This window comes from Vanacampus margaritifer, chromosome 10 (genome assembly GCF_051991255.1).
Source record: "Vanacampus margaritifer isolate UIUO_Vmar chromosome 10, RoL_Vmar_1.0, whole genome shotgun sequence".
Taxonomy (NCBI): Eukaryota; Metazoa; Chordata; class Actinopteri; order Syngnathiformes; family Syngnathidae; genus Vanacampus; species Vanacampus margaritifer.
Genome location: NC_135441.1, coordinates 27,671,501 through 27,691,002, shown reverse-complemented (window position 1 = coordinate 27,691,002; position 19,502 = coordinate 27,671,501). Strand labels below are relative to the sequence as shown.

The window sequence follows — 19,502 nt, the reverse complement described above, 5'->3', positions numbered from 1 at the left end:
ATTGATTAGTTCAGCAGCTCAAAGACGACAACAAACCCAACATCCACATCTTGCTTTTATTGTAGTGTGTTAGTGTGTGTGTGCGCGCATGTCACATTAAGTGTGTGTTATGACCTAACATGTACGCTATGTCAACATGTTCAAGAAGATTCTTGTCAGGAACTGCCTACCCTCAAGGCAAATATTTGTGTCAAGACAAAAAAAAAAGAACAAGAATGCTGTGACCATAATGCACGTGATTCATAGTGAAAAAGTATGAATGAATGCGGTGTATATTTGTTTGAATGAATTTCAAAGTTATGATGAGTTTTGCAGGAAACGAGAATGGAGCAACCAGCAGAGGGAGCCAAACAGAGACGGCAATGACGATTTAACCTTGCTCTGCAAGCTGAATTCTCGCGGTATTTGCGAGTTCACAAACTCCCGAGAATAAGCGATGTGTGCACTTTACCCGGACGCGATCAAGAGACGGGTACGAGCTCTCTTCACTGAGGGGCTCAATTGGGGCAAAAAGCGGGTTCTTAAATGACCATTAGTTTGGTTACACGTCCGTCCGCTAGCAAGCGTCGTGATGCTTCCGTCTGTTTTCTCGCTTTCAGGATAATGACAAATGTTCCATTTCAGTCTCTTTTACGTCCGTTTGGATCTTTCTTTTCCGTCTGGAAATTGGCAAGAATGAACGGAGGTTTACAAGCGTACTCTTCCGTCTTCTCGAGCTTTGCAATGCAGGAACGACCGACGCACTCAAAACAGAAATTGTCGGAATCGCAAATGATTTCAATTTGAATTGCTAATAATTGCCTTGTAATTTTAAGTACCAAAATTGATTGTTTATTTTTTGATGGTTTAATTTGAATAGCCTAAATGGAAATTAGATTGAGAATTGGAAAACAATCTGATTTGCAAAAATGTAATTTGTTTTAAACTGTTGTCCAGTAAACTTATAACTTCTATTCTCTGAAACCATATTTGAGCTTCACTAAAAATTCAATTCTGTATATTTTCACATTCCGTTTCACAAGTTCAAATTTTCTCCACATAAATTCTTTTGTGTATGTGTGTGGACGCTTGCTACATACTTATTTTTTTTTATTTGCTTTATTGAAGAAATTGCACATTCAACAACACCACAGATGTCACATCAAAAAAAAAAAAAAAGAGTGCAAATTCAGAACAAACATAAAAATGTGCCGAGGAGGATACAACACCTTACCCACAAAAAAAATAAAAATAAAAGGAAATAAAAATGGACTTTTTATGAGTGTTTTATGGGCGAGTACAGGTGATGATACGAGCCTCATTTTGAGATATTGATACTCTCAAGCGTGGCCATTTCATGATCAGGAACAAGAAATTAGAAAATTGCCACTAATTAAATTTAAAATGCTATATTGGGATTTACGTATCGACCTTTCTTTAAAAAATAATGTCATTGAGTTTTTTTTTTTTTGTTAAAAAAAAAAAAATTGTACCATAGTTGTATCGTATCAGTGAAAAAAAGTTGAGTACTGGTATCAGTCTGAACAAAAAACAAAATTGGTATTAAACATGTCTACTTCGGTACATTTCACTCACTTGTGCATTCAAAGTCTTCTCGGCCTTCTTGTTCTGGCAGGCACTGATTGTAAATATTAAAGTTCTTATAAAATAGTGAAAAAAGTGGTTTGTGATTTACAATTTATGGACGTAGAACTTTGCTATCAAAAGCAGCTTCTCTTTTCATCTTTTTTTTCCCTCTTTACAAAATAGCATGGCTCATACAACAATGCAAAATTTGCCACAAATAAATCTTGCTCCATCTTTTGGTCCTTTAAAAAATAAAGTTCTATCTTTCCATAGTTTCACGGTGAGCTGACGATGGCAGAAAAGTTGTGATGCAGTTTCAGGAGAAGCGCAGCAAAATCAACACCTGCTATCAATCAATAGCATTTTTTCATCAAAAGTTTAAAAAATTTTTTTTTTTTAAGCGGTACATTTTGTGCCCAAACTTCTCTAATTTTGTTGGTGATGAAAAATTTGTGAGGCACAATTTAAAAACTGTGCCAAATATCAGCTGCTTCGACTCACAAAATCTAGCAAAAGTGCTAAAAATGCTGCGTTTGTTGACCAAATTCTTATAGCTACTTCCCGGAGTGTTTGTCAATTTGTGGGTTAGCATTAGCATGCTACTTCCTGGGTCAAAGGCTTCCATAAGTCCGGTGGCGAGAGAAGCACCTGGTCCGGGACAGGTCGCCGGTCGGCCGCTCAAAGGACGGCGAGGTCATGGCAGCTCTTGGATCGGATTCTGACGGCCACGCGTTGGTTGTTGCGCGCCACCAAGCGGTCCAGGAAGCGGCGCGCCTTCTGGCCGATGCTCTCCTTGCGCTTGCAGGACGCGGCGCGCCTGCGCCGCGTGGCCTCGGCGTCCGCTCCGCCGCGGCGCAGGCGGATTTGCCGCACCACGCCCTCAAAGAGCTCGCTGACGTTGTGCTGCAGCGACGCCGACGTCTCGATGAACTTGCAGTCGAACACCACCGCGCACGCTCGGCCCTCTGGCGGGGGAGTCACCAAGTACAAATACTTTGTTACTTTACTCGAGTCGTTTTTTTTCAGTACTTTGTACTTTCCTGAGTATTTCCGTTTTAGACTACTTTTTGCTTGTATCCGTTATATTCTAACATGAGTATCTGTCATTTTGACTCGATACATTTTCAAAAGCAGATTTTTGTTTTAAAGGCATGAAAACGATGACAATACTTGACAGCAGCCATCAATGTGTCTTGAACATCGCAGCCTGTGATTGGCTCTACGACACGCGATCACATGACATGCCATCGGCTCGATTACAACGACCCGTAAATACGACGCTCTTTTTGCTCCGTTCGCTAAAATTTTCCAATTGATGCAATAACATCTGGTAAAAATACTTTTTACTCCTACTCATCAAGTACATTTCAGAGCCTGCACTTTTTTACTGTTACTTGAGTGAGTATTTTTACCAAAGTGATTTATTTTTACACCAGTAACTGTACTTTTACTCAAGTGGAGAATGTCAGTACTTCAAACGATATAATGACCATATTTGGAATGACTGAAACCGAGTCTGCGACAACCTTCCTCCGCCTGCTTTTTCAAAATGTCAAAGGCGATAATAGCGTGTGATTTTGTAAACATGAAAGACGGTGAAAGTTGTCAATGAAAGTTTGCTTTCGTAAAATCAAAGACAAGTTTGTCAACAAGTCTGACGTGTTTCGTAAACATCAAAGTCAACGTTGTCGTCAACGTCAAAGACCGTTTGAAAACAGGCAATTTCGAATCAAAGATGATCCATTTCTTCAAAAACAATTTACGACAACAACAAATCTGTGGTATGTGTTGTGTAAACAAAGACGATTATGTCTACAAAGAACCACAGATGTTTTTCCAAGAATCAAAGACACCTCATCAAGTTAACAACAATGACGATTTTGCATCCAAAACAAACGTGTCCATGTAAACATGGGAGCATTTTCACTCTTCGACAAAAAAATAAATAAATAAATAAGATTTAGTCGTCAATGATGCTACATCCAAGATAATTTAACAGTCAACAATCCTACGCATGTGTAAACAAAGAGGATGAAGTCTACAAATAATCAAAAACGTGTCTTTGTAAACATCAAAGACAAGACCTGATGTTCCCCCCCGAAAACCATTTAAGTTGATTTAGTGGTCTGCGACTCTTAACTCTTTGACTGCCAGACGTTTTCAGAAAAGGGATGCCGTGGGTGCCTGCTGATTTAAGCATTTTTGACTGATCTTTCAAGGTCCACAGAAAATGATGTGTTTGGACTATGGAAACACACAAACTACCAAATGAAAGATTGGACTCTCGTCTTTCATCAGAAAAAAAAGTTTGTTTCTACCTTATTCCGTTTTTCAGTAATCAACAATAGAAAATGGTTAGTTTCACCTCTGTTTAAAAAAACGTCTTTTAACGTCTTTGGCACTCCTCCATAGGATTTTATTAAACGTTATTTAACGTTTTTGGCAGTCAAAGAGTTAAATGACGCCATTGTGCAAACGAGTCCCTGATCATGCGTGTCTTTGCAAGCGTCAAAGAGGTTCACCTTGCAGCGCCACCTCCCGGGAGCGCACCAGGTCGCTTTTGTTGCCCACGAGGATGATGGGCACGTCGTCGGCCTGCCGCCGCCGCCTCAGCGTGATGCGGAGTTCGGCGGCCGCGTCAAAACTGCGCCGGTCGCTGACCGAGTAGACGATGACGTACGCGCTGCCGTGCGCCAGGCACGCCTCGCCGACCGCGCGACCCTCTTCGTCCTCGCGGGGAAAAAGAAAGAAAAAAAAAAAGACATCCAAGACGTGCACCTTTTGGTCAAAATTGTGGTCAACTCAGTCCGCACGTTTGCGTAAATGTTTCTGTTGAGGCGATTTGGTCTTCAAGGCTCCTAACCGGCATCGTTTTTATAATGTTGACTTAGTCCTCAACGTCAACATCAAAGACGTTTTCCGTCTTCAAGTACTTCACAAAATGGATTGAGTCCTCAAAACAGCTGACGTTTTCGTCTTCAAAGAAGTTTTTTGCAACGTGTTTCTTTATAGACTGCAAATTATGTGAACGTCAAAGACAATTTGGTCTTAAAATGATTTGAACAGAAATTTTCAAATAAATTCACGTGGTTTTGTAAATACTCAAGATCATTTTGTCTTTATTATAGAACAAAATGCATTTTTGTGTAAGCATATAAAGATACACTTAGAACAGAAAACTTACCCAAGAACTTCCTGTGCTTTAATAAACATCAAAGACGATTTAGCCTTCAAAGACGACAACGTACATGTTTTTGAAAATGTAGTCTTTTTTCAAAAGCATCAGACAAGTTTTTTGACTGGCCTTACCAGTTTATCGTTGGTCCACGTATCCATGACAACCAGCGTCGTCTTCTTGCCATCGACTGTCAGCGTCCTCTCGTACGCGCCCTCTGAAGAAGAAGAAAAAAAAAAAAAAGAGAAGCAAAAACAATCAACAACAATGCGGCACTGACAGGCAGGCGGCCTTGGCGGAGGTCCACCGGAAAGCAGGTCGAAGCGCTGCCAGTGGCAGACGGTCCATCAATGAGGTCATTCAAAGTCAAAGCAGACGCAGCCCGGATCGACTCAACGCCATTGACGGCCATTTGGCCAAAGTTGACCCTGTGTTTGGTGACACTACCAGAGCACAACAACGTCATTGATGCTTACAAATACAAGTTGGGGTTAATTGAATATGCATAATTGTTTTGGTTTGTTTTTAAAGTGTAAGACAATGAAAATTGTCGAAAATGTTTTCAAAAACATTAGGATTGGTGGCCAATAAACCGTTTTGGTGTTTAAAACACACAAAGGTCAATGTTGCAACTTGCCTTTGATGTTTCCGAACACACACGACAATGAACGTTAGGTTCCTTTGACGGTCTTTGATGTTGACGAAATTTGTAAGCTTCTACGGAGACTCAAAATGGTCCGTTTATGCAAATACAGTTGACTTGAACTTCAAATGGTCCCATTTAAAAAAAAAAAAGAAAGAAAATGCTTTAGGTTTGTTGTCTTTTGACAATTTGACATAAATTTGTTGACTACTTTTATGTCCACTAAACTGTAAATTGTCTTTGATGCTTACAAAAACTTCTTTCTTTTTTTTAAATTGAAGACCCAAAATAGTCTTTTAGGTTTACAAAATTACAACATTGAAGGCTAACTCATTGATAGTCATGACAAGTTTGAAAACATCAGGTTGGCTGAAGACGGTCTTTGATCAAAGACTAAAAAGGTCTTTACGAAAACACGTTTCAATTAAACCTTATGCATGTGAAGCACTAAATTGTCTTTGATGTTTACAAGCAAAAAAAGTTGACCGTCTTGGATGAAAACACGTAAGCTAGCTTTGTTTACGACTGAATTGCATTTGATGTTTCCGAACATGTCTTTGTGTTTCTGAAAACACGTCAGTTTAATTGAGGACTCAAAACGGTCTTTGAAGTTTTGTCGGACATCTTTGCAACACGCCAAGTCCATCAAACGGTCTTTGGTGTTGATGGAAAACCAAGACGTACGTTTGGGTCCACTTTGTGGCCTCCATTGGGGTCTCCTCACCTTCCAGTTGTTCGTCTTTGTCGGAGATCCCCGCAAAGATTCCCGCCAGGCTGCTCTTGCCCACGCCGTGGTCGCCGAGCAACACCACCCTGTGGACGCACTCCGAGTCGTCGTCCGAGTCGTCGCTCCACCGCGCCCGGTAGTGGTGGGACGACGTGTCCCCCGTGTGGTAGGACGCCGACTGGCCCAGGGGAGGGTGCCTGCGCTGGGGCCCGCCGGCTGCCGGCGCCGGCTGCCCGGGCCGGACGGGCCGGACGGGGGTGCTGGCCCGCCGCCGCAGGACGTCCTTCTCGCGCTGGATGTCGACGCTCATGACGGCGGTGACGGCATCGCGGCCGCTCGGGCCTGAGTAAAGTGATGACGTCATCGCTTTCAAGGTTCGTCCTCTTTGACGTGCACAGGCGGAGGTCAGCGGAGGTCATGATACAAATCGCGCACGTGAGGCTCGTTGACGACTTTACAAAAATCCATTCCAAGTAGAAGGTTAGCGGAAGAGAAAATGGTCTTGTTGACGTTTACAAAATGTGCCCATTAGACGAAGTGCGCTTAAGACTCTTTGATGTTACGTCATAGAACTGTTCTTTGATATTTACAAAAACAATGCAGAAGTCTTTTGTATGTCGTCATTTAGGAGAACGCGAGTCGTCATTTGCGTGTACAAACATGCGAGCATCATCTGACGGCTGCCAAAATCACGTCAGGTCATAAAACTTCGCACATGCCTGCCACTCTCTTTGATGTTGACGAAAATGTGTCTGTTAGGTTCGCTTTATGAAAATGGGCAGGTTAAGTTCGTCAAAGGCACGTCGGAGCGCAGGTTGTGTTAACGACGTGCATTTCAGAAACGTCAAACTACTGGGTTATTTTTTTCCCTCCATTTTAACTCTTTGACTGCCAAAAACGTTATATAACGTTTAGTAAAATCCTATGGAGGAGTGCCAAAGACGTTAAAAGACGTTTGTTTCAAAACAGAGGTGAAACTAACCATTTTCTATTGTTGATTACTCAAAAACGGAATAAGGTAGAAACAAACTTTTTTTTTCTGATGAAAGGTGAGAGTCCAATCTTTCATTTGGTAGTATGTGTGTTTACATAGTCCAAACACATAATTTCCTGTGGACCTTGAAAGATCAGTCAAAAGATCAGTCAAAATGGTTAAATCGGCTGGCACCCACGGCATCCCTTTTCTGAAAACGTCTGGCAGTCAAAGAGTTAAATCACGCAAGTAATGAACTGATTCGAAAACGATGAAGATGAGCACGTGCAGCGGATCAAAAAATGCTGACGACGTCCTCGTCACATTAAATGTCGAAAGAATGAACACACGACGGCAGCTGCTCTTTCATTTTGGCGAGAAAAAAAATGTTGAGAAAAAGCCTTTTTAATTAAACAATTAACTCTTTGACTGCCAAAAACGTTTAATATCGTTTAGTAAAATCCTAAGGAGGGCTGCCAAAGACGTTAAAAGACGTTTTTTTTGGGGAAACGGGTGGAGGAAAAACTTAGCCAGCTGTGCTGAAAGTATCAAGCAGATCTAGTTAGTATAACGCCTTAGTATAAACTAACCATTTTCTTTTGATTACTGAAAAACGGAATAAGGTAGAAACAAACTTTTTTTCTGATGAAAGATGAGAGTCCAATCTTTCATTTGGTCGGATGTGTGTTTCCATAGTCCAAACACATCATTTTCTATGGACCTTGAAAGGTCAGTCAAAATGCTTAAAATCGGCTGGCACTGGCGACAACCCGTTTCTGAAAACGTCTGGCAGTCAAAGAGTTAATTGTGAAGTTTTAAAATGAGATTCATCTGATTTAAAAAAAAAAGTCATCATTTGACAGCTCTAGCATAGTTTAATAAAAATAATGAGTTAGTTGCAGCCCTAATTTGATGATTATGAAAGTATGCATGTTGCGTCTGTTGACAACACGAAAGTTGTCTTCATGTAGTTTGGCTTGATAGAGAATCTAAATTGTCGTTAACTTTCCAATCAAAACGCAAAAGAATGCTATTTTGTGGCGCGACATCAGTCGGAGGTGAAAGTCGGCCCAACGACACGATTGTCCAACCTGACGAGTTGTTTTTGGGGAATTGATCAAAGCCGTCGATGCGTTTGCATTCGTCACTCAAAAGAATGATTACAATTCACACGCAACAAAATTACCAAGGATGACTTTCAAAATGACACCAGCGAGTAGCATAATACACTACATTATATTTAGAGTTCTGCAACACTGTCAAGTACACGCACACACACATGCGCGCGCACACACACACACACGTATAGCAGCTTCCAATGACAACTAAAAAATGATGAAACATGCAGATAAGTAGACGGCTCAACTTTGCGTGTGTGTGTGATGAGCAACGTACCAGACGCTCCATGAAGAAGAATCTGTGTTGCGTCCCCGCCGGCGTGTGCGTGTCTTGGAGTTTGTGTCTTTGTAACGCAACCCTTTGCCACACTGACCCCGCAAAGTTCCACAACAGCTTTAAAAATTCAGCAGCGGAATCACACACACACACACACACACACACACACACACACACACACACACACACACACACACATCCCTCTGCGCGCTCGTGTGTGTGTGACAGCAGAGGAGAAGCAGATATGCAAAGGGAGGGGGGGGGGGGGGGGGGGGGGGGTAGTGTGTGTGTGTGTGTTTACAGAGTTGGCTTAGGAAAAATGTTGGTCACTTCCTGTGACATAAAAAAAAAAAGCAGTCAGGCGGGATTTGTTGACATGTCTTCAATTAATTGCGAACATGTTTCTCATTTCCAGGCTCAAATGAAAAGCGTCATCGATCCCATCGTGGGACTCGACCGCATGACGGGAAACGCGCGGACTGACTTAATCAAGAGCATGTTTTGCTTTTGGAAGTAAATCATGTCACACACTCGGAAAGACGTCACGTGTCGCAAAGCACTTGAAATTTTCCACTCAACAAGCACGTTGTTGACATGCCAGGCCTGTGGGTGGCGCTGTAACAATGCCATGTTTTGGACTTCAAGGGGAAGTCAACCCCCAATTTTTTTTGTGACAACAATATGTTCTCTGCAGCCCCACTAGTCCAAATATGTTTTTCTGTTTAATATTGCGTTAGTGGAATATAAATTATGAAGCAAATTCCAGCCATTTTTATCCATCTCATGGGGCGGCCATTTTGCCACTTGCTGTCAACTGAAGATGACATCGCTGTTGCGCCGGGCTCAGGCAACGACCAATCACAGCTTACCTGCTTTCTGAAGCTGTGCTGTGATTGGCTGTTACTTGAGACCTGAGCAACAGCGACGTCATCTTCAGTCGGCAGCAAGTGGCAAAATGGCCGCCCCGAGTTGGATAAAAACGTCTGGATTTTGACGCATAACTCATATTCCACAAATGTAAAATTAATCAGAACGTCATGTTTGGAACATATTATTGTCAAGAAATGTTAAAGGTTGACTTCCGCTTTAAAGGAATCATGTCAACAACAATTGTCAAAATGATGTCGTCAAAAGGAAAGTTCCGACAGCTCAGCATGTCATTGACACGCCAGGCCTGTGGGAGGCGCTGTAACAATATCACGTTTCCTTTGGGACCTTTAACTCTTTGACTGCCAGACGTTTTCAGAAAAGGGATGCCGTGGGTGCCAGCCGATTTTAAGCATTTTGACTGATCTTTCAAGGTCCATAGAAAATTATGTATTTGGACTATGGAAACACACATACTACCCAAAAAAGATTGGACTCTCATCTTTCATCAGAAAAAAAAAGTTTGTTTCTACCTTATTCTGTTTTTCAGTAATCTACAATAGAAAATGGTTAGTTTCACCTCTGTTTTGAAACAAACGTCTTTTAACGTCTTTGGCACTCCTCCATAGGATTTTACTAAACGTTATTTAACGTTTTTGGCAGTCAAAGAGTTAAATCAAGCATGAACTGAAAAAGGTTTTCATGATCGTGCGCCAGGGCTGAGGAAATATTGAAGGAAAATACAAACTAGTCAATGAAGGAAAAATCTGCAAAAACAATCAGCAGTCAATGAGGGGTGTTTTAATGCCAAAATTAAATAAACGATGCATTATTATGCCCCATTTATGAAATTGTGAAATATAATCTCAACTAGGGCTGGGCGATATAAACGGTATATTCAATATAAAGTACACATTTTGCTGAAGGTAGAGGTTTTGACTCTAGCGTCTTAGCACATGTTGGTGCCGTCATCGCATTAGGGCCGTCCTGACTAGCGAAATGACCCGACTAGCGAAATGACCCGATTAGCGAAATGACCCGATTAGCGAAATGACCCGACTAGCGTAATTTCGCTGGCGCGCACAACATACCGTTGCGGTCGAGTGATTTGAGATTTGTACAATAAATGTTATTATCCAAAGTAGATTTATTCTTTCATTGTTTGTTTTATCGATTTAGCTTCTATAAAGGACTACGTAAACCAGTAAGCAAATTATTTATAAAAAAAAACAACACTTAATTCTATACCATGATATATATCGTTACCGTGAAGGGGTGCAGTTGATACCGTGATATGAATTTTGAGCCATATCGCCCAGCCCTAAGGTCAACTATAATATGTCTATGATACTTTGAAACAAACATAAGGAGACTGTAAAATCTTACATTGGTTTTTGTGAGCAGGTTTGTGTCCCGACAAAAATGTCAACAGGACGGACGCCTTTCAAAACGGGCCCCAAACCAGCTGACAAAGGAAATTAACATCGCCAAGAGAAACTACGCAGAAAGGCTGGAAAAAAACGGTTTCCCGCTAACAACTCTGCGTCCGTGTGGAAGGACCTGAAATTACGGTAGTCACAAACATTCGCATCCCACCACCAAGCCGAGAACAATCAAGGACTGTCTGACGACCTGAAAATGTTAAACGGCAGATTAGACGCTTCCATAACCCACCACTGAACTAGCAGCAGAAGATTAAAGAAAAAAAAAGTCTCCCGGGCCGGATGGTCTCCCTGCCTAAAAGTCTTTGCTGACCAACTGTCTCCAATCTTCGCACAGATTCTTCACCAGATCCTTGGAGCTGTGTGAGGTCCCATCCTGCCGACTCGTGCCAACACTCGTGTAGCTCATACCAGCCAAGACAAATTCCTTGCGTCTTTCTACATACTTGCCAATAAAGAAGATTCTGATTCTGATCATGACAATTTATTCCATAAGTCGTTACAATGACATTTTTTTTTTTTTTAAATATAAAACTGAATTATTTTAAATGTAATTTTTATTTAATGAATTACATTTTTATGTATTTAATGGGACTTGTATTTGAAAGAAATTCAAATGAGGCTTTTCTAAAAATTTGTATTTTATGGCATTTTTAATGATCAAATAACAGTTATATTTCATGGAATTTTTAATGAATGGAATTGGTATCTGTTTTGTGCTATTTTTAATTCAATGTCAAATACATAAAAATGTCACTCATTAAAAAAAAAATTCCATTATATAAATGAGAAAAAAAATAAGGTCACAAAGTATATCAAATAAGTCATTAAATAGATTATACTGTATTCAGCGTTTGAGTTAGTTTGACATTTTCATTCATTCATATTTAGAGATCTATTTCATAGGCCTTATATTTATTTAATTTTGGCACAAACAAAAACTCCATACACACATCTTGACAATAAATACAAATAACCCAGTTCAACCCCCAAAAGTGTACACCTCATAAGTGGTTATTGCAACTTTGAACATGAATTATCGCCAAACTGTTTGTGCGTAAAAAGAAAAAAAGTTGCTGCAATGAGGAAGCAAGCCAATCATAAGCGATGTATTTACAGTACAATAGCAAAAAAGGAACTAAAAAAAGACGTTAAACTACTTTTTCTTTCTTTTTTCCCCTGTGTGTGTGTGTGTGTGTGCGCGCGCATGTGTGTGTGTGTGTGATGGTAGCACCTGAAGTCTTCACACAAACACTGACAGGAAGTAACGCTCCAGTATGATCACATGACTGCTCCTGACATTCGCTGGGCTCAAGCTGCAACTTTTTTTTTACACGCCAAGTAACAAGATGGACGGATGGAGGATGGTGGGGAACGTCCGTCCGTGCGTCCGTCCGACCGTGCGTGCGTGCGCGGCACGAGTTCCCCATCAGTGCAGCGAGCAAGGCTTGATCTTGAAGACGAAGATGTGAAGGTGGCCGGCGATCTGGTTGCAAACGCTCACGCAGTAACGCAGCAAGTCCAACAAGGACAGCGCCTGCAAAAGCAAAACTCCGCCTCAGTCGGCCTCGCAGCACGCCTTGGCCAACGTGCGCCATTCAGCTCTTCAAAAACAAACGTTTTCTAAGAAATGCCCCTTTTTTTTTTTTAAATCTCAGAACAATCCAATGCCATCCACGCAATCATGGATGGAGTTTTTTTTTCTCAAAATGATCTGACTTGTTGAAACGTGTTTTTCTCCAAAATATGACTTCTTTTTTTTTTTTAATGATAAATGTTTCTTGGAAAAGTAAAATGTAAAATGCCCCACCCCCCCAAAAAAAAAAAAAAACATAATAACCTTTTTCTATATATGAATGTATGATTTTTTTTCTTGAAATGAATCATGACTTTTTTCCTGAGAAAACTTCTTCAGAAGTAACCCCCCCACTTTTAATCAAAACCAACCATCTTCTAGGAAATATCTCATTTGTCTTGTCCAAGGTTTTTCAAAAAAAAAAAATAATGATTTTTTTTCCTGCGAGACAAAAACTCTCTCAACTTCCAATTCTTTCATTGATATGTACGAATATCTTTAAAAAAATAAACATCTTCTGCAGAAAATGTGTCTTTCCTCCTAATAATTCACATATTTTTTCTTGAAATGAATGTCTCTAGAAAAGTACGATTTTCTTTTTTCTCAAAAATATACAACTTTTTCTCGAAAATGTATATATTTTTTCTTTCTAAAAACAAATAAATAAATAGAAATAAATGTTCTTGCAAATATTTGATTTTGTGTCTCAAGAGGTTATTTCCCCCGCTTTGGACTGTTTCTTGAAAACGTATGATGCTTTTAACTTGAAAGTACACAACCTAAATCTCATGATATGACTTTTTTTCCCTCCAAAAATCTAGAACTTGAAAGAACTTTTTTCTGCTTTTGAGTGAGAAATGACTTGAGTGTGCACAAAGCGTACTCACCAGTGCGATCCACAGCACAAGGTACTCGTCAATAAAACTATTGAAATACTGATTGAGGAAGAGGAGTCCCGGTCCCAGGAAGGCTAAGTCGTGCAGGTGCATCTCGCTTTTTGTCATGTGTGCGACCTGAGGACACAACAACACATCAGCGTCTCCATTTCCACACCGAGGCGAGTGTGGCAGGCACCGCCCTCTCGTCTTTGTGGTCCGCACGTGCTCAGTGCAGCAGACCAGGCACTCACAAGATGAGATGGAAAGAAAAAAAAAAAAAAAAAAAGAACAGCGGTCTGTTTGACTTACGACTAATTTATTGGTGATTTTGGCGGAGACGAAGCCAAAGGCCAGGATGTAAAGACACGGGTGTTTCTCAAAGAGCTGGACGGCAGACTTCTTGTAAATCATCACGGCCAGAACGATGACGGAGCCGATGTGCAGCACTGGAGACAGCACGCTGGTTCCCTGACAACACGCACACACAAACACGGCGCCAACATGCATCACGCCAAAGTGACTGCATGTGTACATTCCTTCGGCGGGCACACGCGGGACACGCGGGGAACGCTCTGACCATGCAAAGTTGGCCATCTGCAATGCTTCAAATTTGGTAGCAATCAGGCAAAACATTTTTTTAGGTAGTCGTGCCTAGCAAATTTCATGTTGCTACATCGCTCTCTTCGAACGCTGTGAAAATGACTCTAAAAGGCTGCTTGTAATCAAAATGGCCGACTTCCTGGTTCATTTCAGACATGACCTGTTGAGACTTTTCTGAGTGTTTCACCCTTGACGGCAAATTTGCCGTCCCTAAGTGACAGTGACCTCCGGGACGGGAAAACTTACAGCAATGGTGGAGCCATTCTTCCCGACGCCTCCGGTGAAGATGACCCGGAAGTAGTTGGTACAAGAGAAAATTGCTCCGAGAAACGTGAAAACAGCGGGAACCATTTTCACCTGGACGTTAACAACTGGAATCTGCAGGGGAGGGAAACGGAAGCCGATTTGAAATTGAAATTGGAAAAGTTGTGGTGATCAAATAAAATAAAATAAAAAAACGGAAAAATCACACACAAAAAATCCTCAGAGAAGTATTATTTAATAAAAAAAAAAGTATTTCTTGAAAATGTCTGTTTTTCCTCAACTTGATTTTTTTTCTTCCACTTTTTATTGAAAATGATTTTATCTCCTGAATTTTTTTTTCTTCTTCCTGAAAACATTTATATGTTAAACAAGCAACCATTGGAAAATGTATGGTGTGTTTAAAAAAATAAAAATATTGTAAGAATATTAAACCAACAAAATCAATCATTTATTTCACATTTGATTTGATATAAGTTATCATATTTGATTACTTTCCTACTGATGACGCTGACGTGTTTTGAGTGCCTTACCAGCGACTGCCAGAAGGCGGAGCCCCCCAGGGCGGCCAGCAGGTACATGCTGATGATGAAGAGCTGCACTTCGGTCACGTCGATGCTGAGGGACGAGACGTCGGCGTTAGCGATAAGCTCGATTCTCGGCTGTGTTTTAACGACCATCCAGAGCGATTTTTGTCCTGTGGTCCGCTCAGAGCGACCCCCTCCCGTGTCGAGCTCGGGAAAAGGTTTGGCGCGGTGTAATGTGTTGTGTAGCGATAACGGAGCTGCACTCCAGTCTCCCACCCACGTCCAGATCAAAACCAGACAAAAAGCAGATCCTCAGAAGTCAACAAAAGATGAGCGAGTGATTATGATGACCCTGCAATGTGGGTTTGTGGCGTCTTCGGAGGCTTTTTCTTTCACCCAAATCTTCTTGGGAAATGTTTGGGGGTGACGATCAACGTTAGGCGGGATGCACATCGGGACGAATGTCAGCATTTCGTTACCTCTTCTCAGCAAAAGGCAGATGATCGTGGGTGATTATCAAGTGGTGTGGCGTATGTCTAGAGTGTTTTTTTTCCTTCCTGAGCATCTTGGAAAACGGTCACAGTATCATTGACCCGAGTAATTACAACATGATTCTGCTCTCTGGACAAAGTAAGCAAAAGCGCGATTATCGGGTGTCACCGAAAGATCATCTTGAGTGTTACAGGCAATTGGTCAAGAAAACGGCCGGGGAAGATCGTGAACGTTAAGCAGCTACAAGAAATTGGCTTGAATGTGAGCATTACCATCAAACTCAACAAAGACAAAATGGTCGGGCCTGACGATGGTAAATGTTAAACCCCATAAGCACACTTGCCAATTCTTTTGTCATGAGAACTCGCTCACATTTTGAAAATGGATTGGCAAGTTCGCTGCACGTGGACCGACGAGTTGGGCCGGCTAAAACCTCAGCAAATATTCTGTAACTCTTCATGCGGACCACGTCTGGCCGTGTATGTGGATGTGGAGGACGCAAAGTTGGTTTCCTACTGACATGCCGAATCGCAGCGTTCCCGACACGTAGGTCTGCCAGTGGGCGCAGTAGAACATGAACATGCCGGCGAAGCAGCAGAAGAACATCCAGTCGGGGTTGGTGCCCAACTGCACGGCGATGCTGGTTCCCAACACCACAAACACTACAAAAGGCAAAGCACACAACTTCACACACGGTCCATCGGGTATGTTTGGCAAAAGTGTACACGTGCGTGCATCAAATTGACACTTTGCAACCGAAGTTCTCAAACGGGGGCTGCGGAAACACAACACAAATCTGACATCTCGACATGAATAAAGCCATTCTCATGAGATTATTTTCTTCCTCCACAAAATAATATTAACATTTTCTTCTTGAAAGTTGGCAACATCTTAATTAAATAATAAATAAGACATTACACAAGGTATTGTTGTTAAGAGAAACGAAAAATAATAAAACAAGTCGCAAACTGCCCACCTGGTGTGCATACCTTAACCTGAAGGGGGCAGCAGTGTGACACAGGTAAATTTGATCAATAACGTCAAGTAGACAAATGTCAGCAAACTAAATCAAATCCGTTGCAATTGTTGAGATGATCACGTCAAGCCGCGAATGGATTTCCATCATAACGATACTCATTTCCATTAGCCTGTCTTTGGCGTTTCCTCTTAGCATCAAGATAGCAGATTTATGCTACGCTAATTTCAGAATAGTCAAACGATTCGACAAATGAGGATTTGATTGGAAAAGTTCACCGAAAAATAAAAGGAAATGAGACGTGAACAAATCTTAGCTTGGACTCGGAACTCGACGCCATCCGCGATTGCCAACCTTAGACCAGCTCGTGCGTTTTTCAACAGGCTAGCGAATGAAGCGGCTCACCGGTGGAGAGCGAGTCGCAGCCGTGGTCAAAGAGCTCCCCCAGAGGCGAGCTGCTGTTAGTGCGCCTGGCCTGCTTCCCGTCGATGGCGTCAAGCGACTGGTACACAAAGAGGCCCGCGGCGCACATCAGGTACGCCCACAGCGGAGCCTGCCGAGCGCACCGTCAACTTTGACATTTTGTCATGTTCTTCACAATATACAAAGTCTACACCCCCCCCAATGGGGTTGCTGACCTGCTCGGTGGCGGTGGGGCAGTAGTAGACCAGCACCAGGGTGGTGAAGATGTTGGTGGCCAGGCCGATGACGGTGATGAGGTTGGGTGCGATCCAGGCGGGGACGAGGGCCACCAGCCACTCCCAGTAGCGCTGCATCAGCGGCTCCAGCAGGGAACACCCGGCACTGCTGTACCTGCACATGACCACGCCGGCAATTTACCTCCTATAAACTTGTCCCGTCTGGGCAGTGAACTAGTTGGGCCTGTGACTACATCAAACAATCTCATTGATTCCTGTGAAAGCCCAGTTGAGTAAATACAGTGCGACCGTCAATATTCTTAATGAGGAAATGTCAAAAAGAGTTATCTGCAGCCCAATTAGGCAGCAATCTACTTTGGGCCTGAACCTACAGCACCCTCGACTGGTTGTACTCTTTCTGCAGTCTAGCAACACCACAAAATATCATAAAAATACACCTGCACCAATTGTTGTTCTCTTCCCGTTACAATTTCTTCAGCAACCCATTTAGGCATCAAACTACCAACTCGAACCTGCAACAGCCTGATTGATACCTGTGAATGCTAAGTTGAGCAAACTCAGCACAACCCGCAAACTTTCACGATGAAAAGTCAATAAATGGGTTTATCAGGGGCGTGTTTAGGCAGCACACCAATTGGGCCTGAAAAACTGCCCAACTCAAGTCCATTATGTCTCTGATACATCAAGACCCGATGTCACAATTTAATTGACCAATGGCAATTTTTTTCTCTCCCAGTTTTAATTAGTAGTTTTACTCTGTTTCAGTTGGTACGGGCCGCAGAGTTTACCTTCGCAAGCCGGCGAAGAACCGGTTTTCAATTCCCATCATTAGTCCAGACCCAGCAAAGTCACAATGTCGTTGTCAAATATTAAGCACATTTTCTTCCGGTTTCAATTCATACAGCAGCCCGTTTAGGCAGCAAACTACACTAGTCGTACCTGTGTTCCTCCAGCCTTTTGAGCTGATGCCTGGAGAGGGGGGGCGAGGGCAGTTCGATAAACCTGCGCAGCACACCGGGCGCCAGCCAGCAGCTCGCCTCCACGCCGGCGCCCGGGCCGGCCTCCCGGTCCCGGACGAGCGCCCGGCGGGAGCGCAGGCCCCCCCCATGCTGCTGCCCCGTCGCACTCATGGAGCCCCGACTGGCCCGCTGCTCCCAAGTTGGACACCACCTGGCCGCCAGGTCAAAAAACATTGGGTTACGTTTCAGCCTTGTTCCAAAATTGAGTGTGTGTGTGTGTGTGGGCGGGGGGGTTTCGTGGCCGCTTCTAAAACTAGAGACCGGCTCATATGAATTTTTGGAAGCTGATGTTGATTCTGATATTTAACAAAATAAAATTAGAATAAATAATTATTCAACAGATTAATTTAATGAATACACAATGATAAGAATAACTTCATTTGACACTAATTTACATGTTCATCTTTATAGGCATAAATAATATCAACTAAGTAGTAGTGGTGCGAGTCATATGAAATAATAATAAATTCAAATATATTGTTGTGCAAGTCAGTTTGAAACAAACATGTGTACTAGTTCCAAAGGGTGAATACGACGTAACATCACAAACAGGGTGGGTGACGGTGATTTGAATAATTTATTCCAAAATATATACACGCTAATGCTCCAAAAGGTCAATTTTCGAGGTCATCAACGATGCTTGCTGCTTGTCAACAAACACCTGCAGAGCTAGCGACTAGCTTAGCTTTAGCCTCGCCGCTCACGATTAGCATTAGCATTACCTCGGCGAGCCGCCACCGTCCATGCCCGCGCGGCCAACTTGTTCGCTCCGGTTCGGAACCACACCCTCGCAGTTGCGTCGCGGTCGTTTAACCGCGCAGAACGCAGCCCGAAACGCCGCCGCGAGTGTCACGTTTGCGGGAGAAGAAAACGGCGAGAGGCGAGCAGAGAGTCGGCTCCTCCCGGTGGGCGGGCGCCGGAGCTAGCCTCGCATGCTAACGACCCACAGCCGGATGGACGCGCGGACCTGAACCGAGAGCCGCGGAAGGTCCGACGGGAGACCGAAGGCTCTTCACGCCGACACACAGGGACTCCCGGCGGCGGTCGCTGGAGCGGAGCTTCCCCCTCGTCCGGCGTTTCGGAACCGAGGCGGTGAATTTGTCAGCGTGCGGTGATGAGGAGAAACGAAACGAAATCAACAACAGACTTCAGTGTCACCGTGATTGACACCGCACGAGAGTTGCTGTGATCCCGTGGGAAGTCTCGCGTTATTTGCCAAGGGTGGGAAGAATTGCACCTGAATTAAGACTATAGGGCAACAGTGACGTCATACGCTGTGCCTTTAAACTGTCATTACTCTAAAAATAAGACGACTGGGTCCAAACCAGTCAACTCTTAATTGTAACCCCTTCAAAGCTGTAATTACCTCATCGGTAGGTCTATCAATATTGATGTCGTGTACGTCTCCAAAGCGTTTCAATTTCTGCAGTCACAACATTATAAAGTGTATGCAACAGGATTTTTTGGGTCAGTTATTTTTCAGTTTTTCAAAGGAAAATGTGACTAGAACTTCATAGCATTTCAATTATTATTCTGTTAATGTATTTTTTTTTCTATTTAGGTAAAAAAAAAAATAGAAATGCAAATGAAAATTCTATTGAATCGTTTCATGATAATTATGTTCATTATTCTATTTAGATGTGTTTTAAATTTAGACAAAAAAGACTTAAGTACCAAGGATAATTACTCAGTTTTTTTTTGTTAATTTAAAATAAAAAGGAAATTA

At 42.5% G+C, this 19,502-nt stretch overlaps 2 protein-coding genes across 5 annotated transcripts; both read right to left on the bottom strand.

The window, feature by feature from the left end:
* Positions 1-1,085: 1,085 nt before the first annotated feature.
* Positions 1,086-8,690, bottom strand: rem1 (RAS (RAD and GEM)-like GTP-binding 1). 3 transcript variants are annotated; one of them, XM_077578723.1, is made up of 5 exons: positions 8,480-8,687; positions 6,109-6,563; positions 4,876-4,958; positions 4,089-4,296; positions 1,087-2,531 (listed from the first exon to the last, which is right to left on the bottom strand). In XM_077578723.1, exons 2-5 carry the CDS (start codon positions 6,473-6,475, stop codon positions 2,245-2,247), a joined length of 945 nt encoding a protein of 314 aa, XP_077434849.1. In that variant the 5' UTR covers positions 6,476-6,563; positions 8,480-8,687; the 3' UTR covers positions 1,087-2,244. The 3 variants fall into 3 exon arrangements, with proteins under 3 accessions (XP_077434851.1, XP_077434849.1, XP_077434850.1); XM_077578724.1 differs by having other exon boundaries at positions 6,109-6,453; positions 8,480-8,686; XM_077578725.1 differs by lacking the exon at positions 4,089-4,296 and having other exon boundaries at positions 1,086-2,531; positions 6,109-8,690.
* Positions 8,691-10,125: 1,435 nt separating this feature from the next.
* cept1b (choline/ethanolamine phosphotransferase 1b) lies at positions 10,126-18,998 on the bottom strand. 2 transcript variants are annotated; one of them, XM_077578408.1, is made up of 10 exons: positions 18,499-18,998; positions 17,697-17,927; positions 16,737-16,911; positions 16,504-16,651; positions 15,643-15,784; positions 14,637-14,721; positions 14,089-14,220; positions 13,552-13,710; positions 13,252-13,377; positions 10,126-12,325 (listed from the first exon to the last, which is right to left on the bottom strand). In XM_077578408.1, the coding sequence occupies exons 1-10, from the start codon at positions 18,519-18,521 to the stop codon at positions 12,218-12,220; spliced, it is 1,329 nt and encodes a 442-aa protein (XP_077434534.1). In that variant the 5' UTR covers positions 18,522-18,998; the 3' UTR covers positions 10,126-12,217. The 2 variants fall into 2 exon arrangements, with proteins under 2 accessions (XP_077434534.1, XP_077434535.1); XM_077578409.1 differs by having other exon boundaries at positions 18,744-18,997.
* Between the last annotated feature and the right edge of the window lie 504 nt (positions 18,999-19,502).